The sequence below is a fragment of the Rattus norvegicus genome, chromosome 20, assembly GCF_036323735.1.
Source record: "Rattus norvegicus strain BN/NHsdMcwi chromosome 20, GRCr8, whole genome shotgun sequence".
NCBI lineage: Eukaryota > Metazoa > Chordata > Mammalia > Rodentia > Muridae > Rattus > Rattus norvegicus.
In genome coordinates this window covers 31,207,525-31,222,057 of record NC_086038.1, presented here as the reverse complement: position 1 = coordinate 31,222,057, position 14,533 = coordinate 31,207,525, and the positions used below count along the sequence as shown (strand labels likewise).

Genomic DNA, 14,533 nt, shown 5'->3' with positions numbered 1-14,533 from the left:
TACCTACATCCCGGATCTGAGAGGAAACTGCATAATGCCTCTGACACAGGAACATAGAAACAATCAGCTGCAGGTATCTGTGGTTCTGGTCTATACCCAAACCAAATGAACTGGTCAAACAGCTCCCTGCACCCCAAATCCCGTGGGGGAGGAGAGCTGGACCCTAAGAAGTGCAGACACTCCTGAGAAATCAGACGAGACTACCCTCTGCCCACATTCCCAACCCGAGAGGGAATGGCCTAGCGCCAGCTGTGCCCCCTGGGTGCAAGGACCTAAGAGCAGTCAGGGACAGCACACTTCTGATTCCTGCCTGTGCCAAGAGCTGAAAGACAGTCACCAAGAGCGCCTACACACCTGAGAGCAGGGCACCTGTACCCAGAAATGGCTGAAAGAAAACAGGAAAACAGTTTTACAGGAGTGCTGACACATACCCACAGGACGGTCAAGCCACTGCCAGAAACAGCAAGACAAGCTAACACCAGAGACAACCTGATGGTGAGAGACAAGCACAGGAACCTAAGCAAACAGAAACCAAGACTACGTGACAACATCAGAGCCCACTTCTCCCACCAAAGAAAATATTGGATATCCAAACACACCGGAAAAGCAAGATTTAGATTTAAAATCACATTTTATGATAATGATGGAGGACATTAAGAAGGACGTTAAGAAGTGCATGATGGGGGGTTGGGGATTTAGCTCAGTGGTAGAGCGCTTGCCTAGGAAGCTCAAGGCCCTGGGTTCGTGTAGAGAGCAGTGTGGCGAAACAAAGATGGCGCCGACATCCAGCCTTGTCTGGATATCGACAACTTACTGCGCATGTGCAGGCTTGTCCCCTTGCTAGGGCAGCCATACGATAATGAGATGTAGGGCGCCCTCCAGTGGTGAACAACAGTACTGCACATGTGCGGTTTTTGCACCAGGTGTCAATTGACCGTTAATATGCTAATGAGGGGCGGTACCATGCTAATGGGGTGATTCATTCTCCGCCAATCCCTGGAGGACAAGTAGTGGGGTGATAGTGGGGTGATCCATGCCCCACCAATCCCTGAGAGATAATTAGCATACTGTTGTGTATATAAGGAGAGCGACTTTGCTGCTCGGGGTCCCTGTTCAAGAGAACTGTAACACTAAGAGAGCTGTAACACTAAGAAGAGCTGTAACACACTAAAGGCTTGTTCGCAGAAGAATCCTGTTGCCGCGAGTCGTTCTTGCTGGCGGGACATTGGGCGCGCGATAAGTGGTGCCGAAACCCGGAAACCAACATTGCCGGTGCCGAGGGGACCCTTCAGTGTGCTGAAGAGGATTCAGAACTGTGAGAAGGTAAATTAAAAGGTAAGCTTCGAGAGGCATGCCCCTTTTTGGAAGAGAGCATGTCAGAAACGGAGCAGAGTGAGAAATTAGGCTTCCGAGAGGCATGCCCCTTTTTGGATTTAAGAGAGCATGTCAGAAACGGAGCAGAGTGAGAAATTAGGCTTCCGAGAGGCATGCCCCTTTTTGGATTTAAGAGAGCATGTCAGAAACAGAGTGGAGTGAGAAATTAGGAGCGCGCAAAAAAGGAAAAGGTTACTAAAACAAAAATGAAAGATACAAAAGGTGGAAGAAATGCCGCTGGAGGAAAAAATAGGTGTGCCCCGGAGGACGAAGTACAAGTCATCCGGAGAGGATACTTTGTATCCATTAAAAGAATTAGAAGCCTTAGAACTGGCTGGCAGTGACTCTGAGCAAGAGTTGTCAGAGTCGGAGGAGGAGGAATTAGAGGAAGAGGCAGCCATATATGAGGAAGAAAGATATGGGCCTAGGTGGAGAGCCACTGTGAAGAAACCTAAAGTTATGGATCCTTTGTGGGCAAGGCTTGTAATTTTGTTTCTTTTCTTCTTTGTGTGGGATAGAGGGGCCACAGAGGGCAAGCTTAAGCCCGGACCAAAACCTCTTTGGCGAATGGTCCCTGCCTGCTTAGAGGATAAACGATGTGAGGAAGCCGTTAGGACAGGTCAGAGGGTCCTTGCAGAACAACAAGAAAGTATGTCAGAGGGAGAAAAGGTCTCGAAAGAAAAAAAGAAAAGAAAAGGAAATAAAAGGAACAGAGAGAAGGCAGAGATAAAAAATGGGGTCAGTGCAGCTTTTGTTGTGGCTCAAGTTGAGGCTATTGCTAGGTATTTGATTAGGCTCTGGAAACCTCACAGAGTCATACTGATCAGATTTGATAGAGGTAGATCGCCTGAAAATTTATTCAGGAGAATCAAACAAAAAGATAAACTTGAGTGTGCCTACTTGGATTCCTGGTCTCAAGGAGATTTAGCAAGTGACAAGGTGCTTCTCTTAAAAAAGCAGTTTCAATCGGCCCTTGGAGCCTTGCACCTGTAGCTAAGATATGTGTAGCCACTTCAATTTTGTTTTCTGATTGGTTTTAAATGTATAAATATTCTCTACATGCCTTGGTTATGGACTATTGGCTTTTAAGTTATTGGATATGGTTAAAAAAATGTAACATTGGTAACAGAAAGTTGACATAAAACTGGAAAATTTGGATGGAGTCATTCTAGATAACATGTGGCATGAGCCAATCTAGGGAAACAGGTCTAAATTGGGATGCCTTTGCTACAATTTTTTACTGAACATCCAGTGATTTTTCCAAAGGTCACTGCCTCAGAGCCTTTGTCTGGAGCGTTAAATATTTATACAGATGGCTCCAAAACAGGTGTAGGTGCCTATATGGTTGATTCTCAAGAACCAGTATTAATTCAATATAGTCCAGGCACCCCCCAAATTACAGAACGTAAAATTGTATTGGAAGTTTTCAAAAGATTTCATGATTTTTTTAATTTCTGACTCTGCTTATGTAGTTAATGCGGTGCGCTCACTTGAAATTGCAGGGCCAATTCGGTCGACTAGTACTGTATGTCAAATTCTTTTAGAATTACAAAATTTGATTTGGGCCAGAAAAAATAAAATTTTTATACAACATATTCGAGCCCATACTAATTTGCCTGGTCCCATGACCAGTAATAACACCCTGGTGGATGCTAGTATTCGTAGAGAGTTTATTTTTCATGCCACTCCGGTTGATCTTGCTAGAGGATTTCATCAAAAGTTTCATGTACCTGCTTTTACTCTTCAACAAAAATTTAAAAATCTCTAGAGCTGCAGCTTGTGATGTGGTGTTACGTTGCCAAAATTGTGTTCAATTTCACCACCCTCCTCATGTTGGGATTAACCCTCGTGGTCTGATCCGGCTAAAACTTTGGCAGATGGATGTCACACACATATCTCAATTTGGAAATTTAAAATATGCTCATGTTTCTGTTGATACCTGTTCCGGTATTATACATGCTACTCTGATGACTGGTGAAAAAGCTCGTAATGCCATTAGTCATTGCTTAGAGGCATGGGCAGCCTGGGGAAAGCCTGATAGTCTCAAGACAGACAACGGGCCTGCCTACACTGCAAAGTCCTTTCAGGCATTTTGCCAGACAATGCAGGTCAAACATACTACAGGATTGCCATATAATCCCCAAGGTCAAGGAATTGTGGAAAGAGTACATCGTACCTTAAAAGAGCTTATAAAAAAAAAAAAAACAAAAAGAGGGAATTGCCAGCGGCCGAACACCAAAAGAACAACTTTCTTTAGCTCTTTTTACTCTAAATTTCTTAATTTTGGATGTGCATGGCCGCTCTGCCGCGGATCGCCATGCTACTACTACAACTATAACTAATGCAGAAGTAAAGTGGAAGGATGTCTTAACTGATGAATGGCGTGGCCCAGATCCTGTGATTTCGAGATCTAGGGGAGCGATTTGTGTTTTTCTGCAGAATCAAGAAAATCCAATTTGGGTACCCGAGCGCTTGACTCAAAAATTGCCTTCTGCTCTTCCTGAAGATGAGACTACGAACCCTACTATTGCTACTGGGAATGATAATACAGGTTAATTCGATCACCCTGTGGGCTATTGCCAGATCCTGGCCAGTACCCATGCCAGTTCATAGCAATTCTACTGTTTTGAGAATAAGACTGGCAAACATAATCTCTGGCCTTGGTTTCAATGGATGCTGTCTAATGAGCAAGGGGCATATATATCCCTGACCCCCTTTGCTAGGTTGATGGGTGAGAATTTCGTGCTGTATAATGTTTCAGCTACCAGAAAAAATGATACCAGGTTGACCAATATTCAATATAATAACCTCTTGGCAAATAATATTGCCACTAGTACTTCAGTAATGTGTTAGATCACCTTTTTTCTTTCTGATAAGCACTAATGTCAGCAATGGTGTTTTAAATTGTAATAGCTCTGATGTAGTCTGCTATTTAGCTGAATGCTGGGATGGCACCAATGACACCGCAGTGATGGTTAAGATTCCCTCCTTTGTGCCAATCCCAGTGGAGGCAAACCCAGATAGCTTTCCTATTCTTAATTTACTGAGAGCCAAAAGAGATTTTGGAATTACGGCAGTCATAATTTCAGCCATTGTGCTGTCTGCTGCCGCAGCTACCACAGCTGCAATCGCTATGACCAATCAAATACAGATGGCTGAGACTGTCAATCAGATTGTATAAAGAACTGCAGTGGCGCTAGAGATACAAGAAGAATTTAATACCCATTTGGCATCTGGCCTTCTATTAGCCAATCAAAGGATAGATTTAGTTCAAGAACAAATTGAAGCACTGTATCATATGACACAGCTGTCTTGTGTTTCCTCCCTTAGAGTTTTATGCATTATTCCTTTGCGAGCTAACTTTTCTCAGCATTTTCAACAGAGCAAAGAAATCTCGAGTTATCTAAAAGGAAACTGGTCCATGAAAGCAGAGCAACTATCAAGACAATTGCTGATGCAGATTGCTGTCCTCAACAGCACTAGGCTGGACCCCATCACAGTTGAAGACTTTACCTCATGGATTACCAATGCTTTCTCCCTTGTTAAGGAGTGGGCGGGCATGTTTGCCTGGGGAGCTATTGTCCTCCTGGGATGCGGAATAGATCTCTGGCTTATTGGCCGTTTAAAAAAAGAACATGCCAGATACAAAGTGGTTGTTTACCAGGCTATGACCGCCATCAAAAAGTGCTTCTCCCAACATATGGCTGGCCTCTTTGAAAGATTAAGAGTTCGCCCTAGATCGTTTTTGTCACTGTCACGTGGAGTCATTGTATCCAGAGACGGGCAACTTTCCTCGAGCTCGGACCAACCTAAGACATGGGGCCCGGTGGCGATAGGGTAACTCTATGACGGGTAAGGCCGAGTTTGGATGAGAACGACCTAAGACAGGAGCAATGACAAGATTGACGTGACACCCAGATCTAGACCAGTCATTTTATTAAACAAAAAAGGGTGAGATGTAGAGAGCAGCGTGGCGAAACAAAGATGGCGCCGACATCCAGCCTTGTCTGGATATCGACAACTTACTGCGCATGTGCAGGCTTGTCCCCTTGCTAGGGCAGCCATACGATAATGAGATGTAGGGCGCCCTCCAGTGGTGAACAACAGTACTGCACATGTGCGGTTTTTGCACCAGGTGTCAATTGACCGTTAATATGCTAATGAGGGGCGGTACCATGCTAATGGGGTGATTCATTCTCCGCCAATCCCTGGAGGACAAGTAGTGGGGTGATAGTGGGGTGATCCATGCCCCACCAATCCCTGAGAGATAATTAGCATACTGTTGTGTATATAAGGCGAGCGACTTTGCTGCTCGGGGTCCCTGTTCAAGAGAGCTGTAACACTAAGAGAGCTGTAACACTAAGAAGAGCTGTAACACAGTAAAGGCTTGTTCGCAGAAGAATCCTGTTGCCGCGAGTCGTTCTGGCTGGTGGGACATTGGGCGTGTGACAGGTTCGGTCCCCAGCTCCGAAAAAAAGAACCCAAAAAGAAAAAAAAAAAAAAAGAAATGCATGATGGTGGGGTTGGGGATTTAGCTCAGTGGTAGAGCGCTTGCCTAGCAAGCGCAAGGCCCTGGGTTCGGTCCTCAGCTCCAGGGGGAAAAGAAAGAAAAGAAATGCATGACAGGGCTGGAGATATGGCAAGGGGCGGGGTGGGGCGGGGCGGGGCAGGGAGGGGCAGAGCAGGGCCTCTCATCCACACCCTGACTTCCTACCAACCTCTCTACCCTTCCCTGCGTTTATGTGTTTTCATTTTGTGACCTACAAGAATGTCTGTGTGATTATGGCTGTGGAACTCTCAACTGAGACCTGCAGTTAAGAGTGGTGGCTACACTCTTCCAAAGGACCCGAGTTTGGATCCAGAACCCAATCAGTCAGCTCAGCACCTGGACTCCAATATCCTTTTTTTTTTTTTTTTTTTTTTTTGTGGTTTTTTTTTTTTCGGAGCTGGGGATCGAACCCAGGGCCTTGCGCTTCCTAGGTAAGCGCTCTACCACTGAGCTAAATCCCCAGCCCCTCCAATGTCCTTTTCTAGCCTCAGAGGGCAACACAGACATGTGACCAACACTCATATACACAAACAACTATCCCAGTTCGCAACTGCTGAGCCATTTCTCCGGCCCCATCTTAGTCACTGTTCTGTGGCTGTGAAGAGACACCACAACCAAAGCAACTCTAATGAAAGAAAGCATTTAATTGGGGCTGGCTTATAGTTTCAGAGATTTAGTCCATTATCACCAGGGCAGGAACATGGCAGCAGGGAGCCTAGCAACAGGCGGGAAAAAATAGCTGAGAGCTACATCCTGATCTTCAAGCAGAAAACTACAGAGAGGTTGGGCCTGAAACCTCAAAACCCACCCCCAGTGACACACTTCCTCTAACAAGCCACACCCACTCCCACAAGGCCACACCCCCAATCCTTCTAATCCTTTTCAGCAGTTTCACTCCCTGGTGACTGAGCATTCAAGGACATGAGCCTATGGGGTCTCTTTGTATTCAAACCACCACATTCTTCAAATTTTTTAAAAAAGATTTATTTGGGGCTTGAGAGATGGCTCAAACAGTTAAGAATACTGACTGTTCTTCCAGAGGTCCTGAGTTCAATTCCCAGCAACCACATGGTGGCTCACAACCATCTGTAATGTGATCCGATGCCCTCTTCTGGTGTGTCTGAAGACAGTGACAGTGGACTCAAATACATAAAATAAGTAAATCTTAAAAAAAAAGATTTGTTTTATTCAAGTTCTCTGTCCCTGTCTAATTTGCGTGTAAAATTACTTTCTGTACATTTTCAATTACTCTAACATGAAATTACAAATGCCATCTCCCACCTCTAGCAAGAGAAAACTTTATGAGAATCATTGTTTGAGGATTCACTGTCCCTTGGAAGTAGAGCCCTGACTAAGGTGCGTGTAGAGAATTCTCAGTAACTGGCGCTTTTGAGTCCCAGGGAGGCTGATGGTTATGTCATGCTGTAAGCAAATGTGGGGACTCAGAGTAAACCTCAGAAGGATGTTACATTTTCTAGTGTAACTGGATGTTTATCCCTATTCGCTAATCTGTGCCTGGCAAACGAGGGAGGCTCTCTGATACTTGTTGCTGTAACTCTTGTTCCAGGGGATCTGACACCCTCACACAGATGTACATGCAGTCCAAATACCAATGTGCATTATAAAAAACGTTTAAATTCTGATTTGAATCTAACCCAGGTAACCCTTGTGACCTCAAATTGGTGTGAGGTGAGATGCTTGTCTTAGCCTACAGTAAGGAAACGCCCTTCACATTGAAAATGGCACTAATGTGTCTTCCTGCTGCCCGCACAGGATTGAATGGGCAATCAGAGCTAACCTGCTGGCTGGGAGACACTTGGTAGCTACCAGGTCTCTCTTCCCGCAGTGTCCAATGTATTGAGCAGGAGCTCGAACATTGACAGGGCCTTAGACTAGGGTCCTGCAAACCTTTACTGTAGAGAGGAAACATCTGAGACTTGCAGTCTGTTGCATTTGTTCACTTCAGCCTACAAAAGCAACCCTGGGGAGCGTGAAGATAAATTAATGTGACTCTTTGCCAATAAAATTGTATTTACAGACCGAAACTCTGAATATAATACAATTCCTCATGTCAAGAGCCTCTGTTCTTGTCTTTCGAAAATGTAAAAAGAAAAAAGGACAGGATACTGAAGGGCTCGACAGTTTAGTGGTTGCTGCTCACCCAGAGAGACTGGGTTCAGTTCTCAGCTTTCACGATGGATGAGTCACAGTTGCCTATAACTCCAGTCCCATCAAGCTCTCCTCTTCTGGACTCACCACCAGGCACACATGTATACGTGCACTTACATATGTGTGGGCAAGCAAACATTCACGTGCATAGACTCATAATGAAAAATTAAGTAAAACACACAATCAGTCTTAGCTTTCAGGTCAGCCAGAGTCTGAAACCTCTTCTTTCAGTTTAACTTCTGAGAGGCCATGGAGCTCTGGGCAGCGGCTCCTGGTTCCAGATTCGGGGATGAACTGGGAGCTGCTGATCACGGGTAGCTGTAGCTTATATCCTTCAGCACATGAGTGTTATGAAAGGGTTAACAATGTGCTTGAGAGGGTTGGGGATTTAGCTCAGTGGTAGAGTGCTTGCCTAGCAAATGCAAGGCCCTGGGTTCGGTCCCCAGCTCTGAAAAAAAAGAAAAAGAAAAAGAAACAACAAAAAAACAAAAAAACAATGTGCTTGAGAGTAGATGAAACCTTCCCGGATGCTGGCAGCAGAGTGGAAAGAGAGCTGGAGGACTGCACAGTGGTCAGCGCTTGCTGCTCTCACAGAGGAACCAGGTTCAGTTTCCAATGTACACAGTTCACAACGGTTGTAACTCCGGTGTCGGGGATCCAGTGTCCTCTTTGGGGCTCCTCAGGCACCGGAATGCACATGGTGCACATACATGCCTGGATGCAGGCACACATAATACACATTAAAAAAAATAACCAGAAGTGGGGAGGTTTTCTAGGCAGAAGAACCTAGGCAGATGGGAGTATTTGTCCTCGGAACTGGGAGATGCTGAGTGGCCAGAGCCCAGTGTCTTTGGTGGCTTTTAGGAGGGGAAGGATGATGGGGTCACAGTGTGAAGAACACCGAGTGTCCTCTTTCAACCGAGGCAGACGTGAGCATTGAAAACCAAGTCCACTCGCAGTAATCATTGTGCAGCACATATAAATATTTCTCTTCGGTTGAGTTTTCTGAGTCAGGCACAATCCAACCCTGAACTTGACCTGTCATACTTTAGAAATGGAGTCTTGTTTAGTTCAGGGATAGGGTCACTCTCTGTTGGTCAAGACTCTCTGCGTAGAGATTGGGGCTTACACGGTGCCTAGGAAGTGGGGAGAAAAAGTCTGGTGCTTTTTCCTGGGTACCTGCTGCCGTGTGGTACCGATGCCAGGGGTGATCCTCCCATCTCTGCCAAACTCAAGTCTTCAGTGACCATTTTTTGTTGGAGAAAAAAGACGGAGTCTCACCTGGCTGAGGCTGCTATGGCCGCGGTGCACGCCTTTAATCCCAGCTCCTGGGAGGCAGAGGCAGGCAGATCTCAGAGTTTGAGGCCTGGTTTCCAGAGTGAGTTCCAGGGCAGCCAGAGCGACACAGAGTCACGTGGTCTCACGAGACTGGCAAGCAAACAAAGTCACGTGTCTGGCAGGCGGAAGAGACGCAAAGAGGCTCCTTTCTCTAGAATACTGCTGTTTGTGGAACGGCCCTAGAGAAGTTCCAACCCTGAGTCTTAGTTTCCCCATAGAATGTATAAATCTTTCAGGTTCTTCGTCGTCGGTTAACCAGTTGAATAGTTTTGTTTGGCTTTGCTTTGGTTGCCTTTTTGAGACAACTTCTCATGTTTCTCAGGCTGCCTTCAAACTTACAATGCAACCGAGGATGAACTTTGACTTCTGACCCCCTGACCTTCCTGCTTCTACCCCCTGCATGCAAAGACTCCAGGTGTGCCCACCTATACCTGTTAATACGGTGCTGGAGATTGAACTCTGGGTTTGTGAACAGGAGGCAGGCACCCTACCATTTGTGCTGGATCCCCACTTATCTCTTTTAGGTTTGTTTTTATTATTTTAATTATGTGTATGCATGCTTGTCTGTGTGTAGGCTGCATGAGCTCGGGTGTATGTCAGATGCTGGGAACTCCACCACCATCTATGATCTCTGTCCTCATAGACAATCTGCCTAATCCGAGGCTTCGTTTATCTGTGAGATGACTGAATACTCCTATCAGAGGGTTCATTTCACAGATAAAGTGACGTCACAGAATAAGAAAAATAACATGGTTCTAAGCACAAAACAAACTGGAATAGAATTGGTCATCATCCTGATTACAGGGAAGGAGGATACCACAGGCGATGCTGGAGTGTGGAGATTTCAAACCCAGAGGATTCTAGGGCTGTTCATGATGGCCTTTAAGCTCAGCACTCGGGACAGGGTGGAAGCCAGATATGCAGGAACAGGTCTTTGGTCCAACAGGTGAATGCTTTGATCCGGTCAAAGGAGAAATTGTTCTCTCTGTGTTCGACAGCTCAGGCTGAGCTAGCACCTCTCCTCTCTGCAGGATCTACCCACCCACCCCAGAATTCAGATGGGAAACACTTATATCAACTTCACGTGTGCATTTGAACTGAAGATTAAGTCATTTATCTTAAGTCAGAAGCCTGACTCGGTAATTGTTTGATTCCATGTCGTACCCCCATGTGACTAAGAAAGTCTCCCTCCTGCTCCTCCTCCTCCCTCTCCTCCTCCTCCTCTTCTACAAATCAAAAGCCTTTTTCACTCCCTCCACAGCATGTAAGAAATGGCAGTGACCTTGGCAATAGAGAAGCCAGAACTTGGGAACATGCCTTATGAATCTTCTCCCAACACGAAAGAGAAGGTGGCAAGGTCCAGGGCTGTGGCCTAGAGGGTGTCAGGGGCAGCAGCACCAGACAAAGTAGCTCATTGCCTGACCATTGGTCTGGAGCTAAAACTTCCGTTTGCCTGAGTGAAGGTGGGAATACTTCTTAATCTAACTGACTGTAGTTTTTGTCATTTGGGAAAAAAAAAATAAAGTTGTAAATATAGGAGGAGGGCCGGGCTGGGGAGGTGGCTCAGCTGGTAAAAGCAAGAGAGCCTGAGTTTAAATCTCGGAAAGCCAATGTATATACATTGTATATACATACTATGTATATACATGTATATAGTATGTATATAATCTGTAATAGTCTGTAATCCCAGTGGTCCTATGGTGAGACAGGAGGTGGAGACAGGAGACTCCCTGGAAGCTCTTAGATCCGTACCATCACGCACACACACACACACACACACACACACACACACACACCTCTGCACTCAAGAGAGAGCATTCACAGGCAGGCAGGTACACATGCATGTTATAGATACAATTGTATTAAGATGCTTGGGGCAAGATTTCCCCCCTTTTTTTATGCTGGCATACTTGGAGCCATGTTGGAGGTGGGTCCCACACAATTCCCTTGACTCACAGACATTCCTTTTATGCACACCCTGGAGTCAAGTGTGGTAGTTTTCCAATGTGAAACCATGTTAGTTCGTTTTTTTTTATTATTATTATTAACTTGAATATTTCTTATTTACATTTCGAATGTTATTCCCTTTCCCGGTTTCCGGGCAAACATCCCCCTAGCCCCTCCCCCTCCCCCTCTATATGGGTGTTCCCCTTCCCATCCTCCCCCCATTACCGCCCTTACCCCAACAATTACGTTCACTTGGGGTTCAGTCTTGGCAGGACCCAGGGCTTCCCTTTCCACTGGTGCTCTTACTAGGATATTCATTGCTACCTATGAGGTCAGAGTCCAGGGTCAGTCCATGTATAGCCTTTGGGTAGTGGCTTAGTCCCTAGAAGCTCTGGTTGGTTGGCATTGTTGTACATATGGGGTCTCGAGCCCCTTCAAGCTCTTCCAGTCCTTTCTCTGATGTCTTCAACGGGGGTCCTGTTCTCAGTTCAGTGGTTTGCTGCTGGCATTCGCCTATGTATTTGCTGTATTCTTGCTATGTCTCTCAGGAGAGATCTACATCCGGTTCAAAAATATGGAACGCTTCACGAATTTGCGTGTCATCCTTGCGCAAGGGCCATGCTAATCTTCTCTGTATCGTTCCAATTTTAGTATATGTGCTGCCGAAGTGAGCACCCGTTAGTTCTTTTTATTTTTTTTTTCTTTTTTCTTTTTTTTTTTTCGGAGCTGGGGACCGAACCCAGGGCCTTGTGCTTCCTAGGTAAGCGCTCTACCACTGAGCTAAATCCCCAGCCCCAAGTTCTTTTTAAAAAGAAAAAAGATCAGGTCTTAGAACATCTGGCATTTTAGAACTAGAGGTATCTGCAGTAGTTAACAGACTTGTGAGATTGGGCTATTATTAATAGCAGTTGTGCTTGATGGTGTGCTCACTATGGACAGAGGTATGGGTTATCGCATGGTAATTATAACGTCAGTGTAGTTAAAAATAAACAAGTGGATCATGAGTTTGAGGCCAGCCTTGGGGACATAGGGAGCCTCTGTCTCTCTCTGTGCCCACCCCCGATTATTATATGGATATTGTGGATGATTGATGAGGGAATGGGAAGTCTGAAATGAGCCTCGTTCTTGCCAAAGTTCCTCTTCATAGTACCGAGTTCATAGAAAATCCAACGCCTATCCTGTCCTTTTCCAATGTTGCCTATTTCAATAGATCTTTATCCTCAGAGACCCAGGGACTTAATTCCTGTTTAAGTTTGTTTAGGCCCAGCGTGTTTGTTCTTATCGCTCTGAGACGCCGCCACCGCCGCCGGCTACAGTCTGCAGGGGCAGATCTCAGTCTTTCCTTTGGGGCTCCTGGGGCGTGATCGAATGCAGAGTCAGAACCCAGATCCTTATCAGGGTGGGGTCCCAAGGTTTAGCTACCGCCTCTTGCTCGCTAACCCTGCTTTCCTCAAAATTCTCAAAAGAATGGGATACACTAGGGGAGGGGCCCTAGAACTTCAGAAAACCAAGGCTGAGAAGGTCCTCAGAGTCCTCTGCTGCGAGATGAGGAGTCTGGCCAGGTCCAAGACCAGAGACGCCAGAGAACTGGCCTGATATGTCAGGGACGGAGCAGAGGTTCAAACCTGGGTCACCTCCCAAGGGCGACCTGGGTCCTCCGGGTCTTACCCTTGGGCGATGCCACCGGCTTTTCTGGTTGCTGGGGTAACCCGGAGTGACAGGGACGCTCTGGGAAGCCCCGCCCTGGCCCCGCCCCACCCCTGCACCGGGCTCCCGGGACAGCAGAGTTGGGCACACTAAGCGCGAGTCCCTCGGGCGGGCGGTATGGCACGGCCGGTGCAGCTGGCGCCGGGCTCGCTGGCGCTGGTGCTGAGCCCGCGGGAGGCCGGGCAGGCGGCCGGGGAGCCGGGCGGCCGCGCGCTCTTCCGCGCCTTCCGCCGCGCCAACGCGCGCTGCTTCTGGAACGCACGGCTGGCGCGCGCCGCCTCGCGGCTGGCCTTTCTCGGCTGGCTGCGGCGCGGGGTGCTGCTGGTGCGCGCGCCCCAGCCCTGCGTGCAGGTGCTGCGGGATGCGTGGCGTCGCCGAGCTCTGAGGCCGCCCCGAGGTTTCCGCATCACCGCGGTGGGTGAGTGCGGGGTGGATGCCGCCAGTGGCGCGGGTCACAGGGACAGGTCCCGGGAGCGCGGGTTCCTGGTGTTAGGGGAGGGGACACTTTAGGAAAAGTGAGGCTCGGCGGAGAAGGGATCCTATTGCTCCTTCCTTCCTTCCTTCCTTCCTTCCTTCCTTCCTTCCTTCCTTCCTTCCTTCCTAGCTGCCTTTCTCTTTCCCTTCTTTCCTTTCCTTTCTCCTTTCTTTCCCTTCCCTTTCCTCTCCTTTTTCCTTCTTAGCTTCCTTTCACTTTTTCTTCTTTTCCTTTCCTTTCCTCTCCTTTTTCCTTCCCTTCCCCTTTCTTTTTTCTTTCCTTCAACCTCTCTCCTCTCTTCTCTCCCTTTCCCCTCTCCCCTTCCGTTTCCTGTACCTGGTGTTCACGTCCAGCTTGTCTTGGGTGGCGATGATGGCGGCGTGGTCTTAAGTCACTCAACTTTCAGAAGTTTAGGGATCATCCTTAACTGTGGGGAAAAGAAACAGATGGTGCTGTGGACAGGTTACCACATCATTCACCAAATAAACTTCCACCTCCCCAGTGTTTTCCGACCAACCCATTTGTTTCTCGGTTGAGAAACCGAATCGCTGCCCCGGTGGGTGGTCACTGACACAGCCCACTAACCTCTGGCAACTGTGTCAACTCCCAGTGACAGCCGGTTCTGCCCTCATTCTGTCTGTGGGGGGCTGTGGGGCCATTTGATGGTATGGTGGTGACAAGTAGCCAGTTGTTTTCAAGCCCTGAGTTGTGACTCCTACCAAGAAACCTCTCCACCTTAGTCAACTAGTGGCCCTCCTCCTCCTCTCCTTTCTCCTCCTCCTCTCCTTCCTCCTCCTCCCCTCCTCCTCTTCCTCCTCCTCTCCTTTCTCCTCCTCCTCTCCTCCCTCCTCCTCCTCCCCTCCTCCGCTTCCTCCTCTCCTTTCTCCTCCTCCTCTCCTTCCTCTTCCTCCTCCCCTCCTCCTCCTCTCCTTCTTCTTCCTCCTCCCCTCCTCCTCTCCCTCCTCCTCTTCCTC

At 47.4% G+C, this 14,533-nt stretch overlaps 1 protein-coding gene, 1 long non-coding RNA gene and 1 other non-coding gene across 4 annotated transcripts in view; 1 reads left to right on the top strand and 2 right to left on the bottom strand.

Annotated features, from left to right (window-relative positions):
- Window positions 1-11,685: 11,685 nt before the first annotated feature.
- LOC108349068 (uncharacterized) lies at window positions 11,686-14,293 on the bottom strand. Its single transcript, XR_001842469.3, has 3 exons — window positions 14,145-14,293; window positions 13,896-13,986; window positions 11,686-13,567 (listed from the first exon to the last, which is right to left on the bottom strand). It is a non-coding gene; the product is annotated as an uncharacterized LOC108349068 (long non-coding RNA).
- LOC120099042 (U6 spliceosomal RNA) lies at window positions 11,946-12,052 on the bottom strand. Its single transcript, XR_005497865.1, has one exon. It is a non-coding gene; the product is annotated as a U6 spliceosomal RNA (small nuclear RNA).
- Window positions 12,932-14,533, top strand: part of Stox1 (storkhead box 1) — a 68,134-nt gene continuing 66,532 nt past the window's right edge. Inside the window, exon 1 of one of the 2 annotated variants that reach the window (XR_005497212.2) lies at window positions 12,932-13,502. Coding sequence is in view for 1 of the 2 variants with exons in the window: in NM_001191720.2 (NP_001178649.1) it covers window positions 13,202-13,502 (301 nt within the window). In the remaining variant the exon portion in view is untranslated. The remainder of the gene's footprint in view (window positions 13,503-14,533) is intronic. The other variant, NM_001191720.2, reaches the window with a different exon arrangement.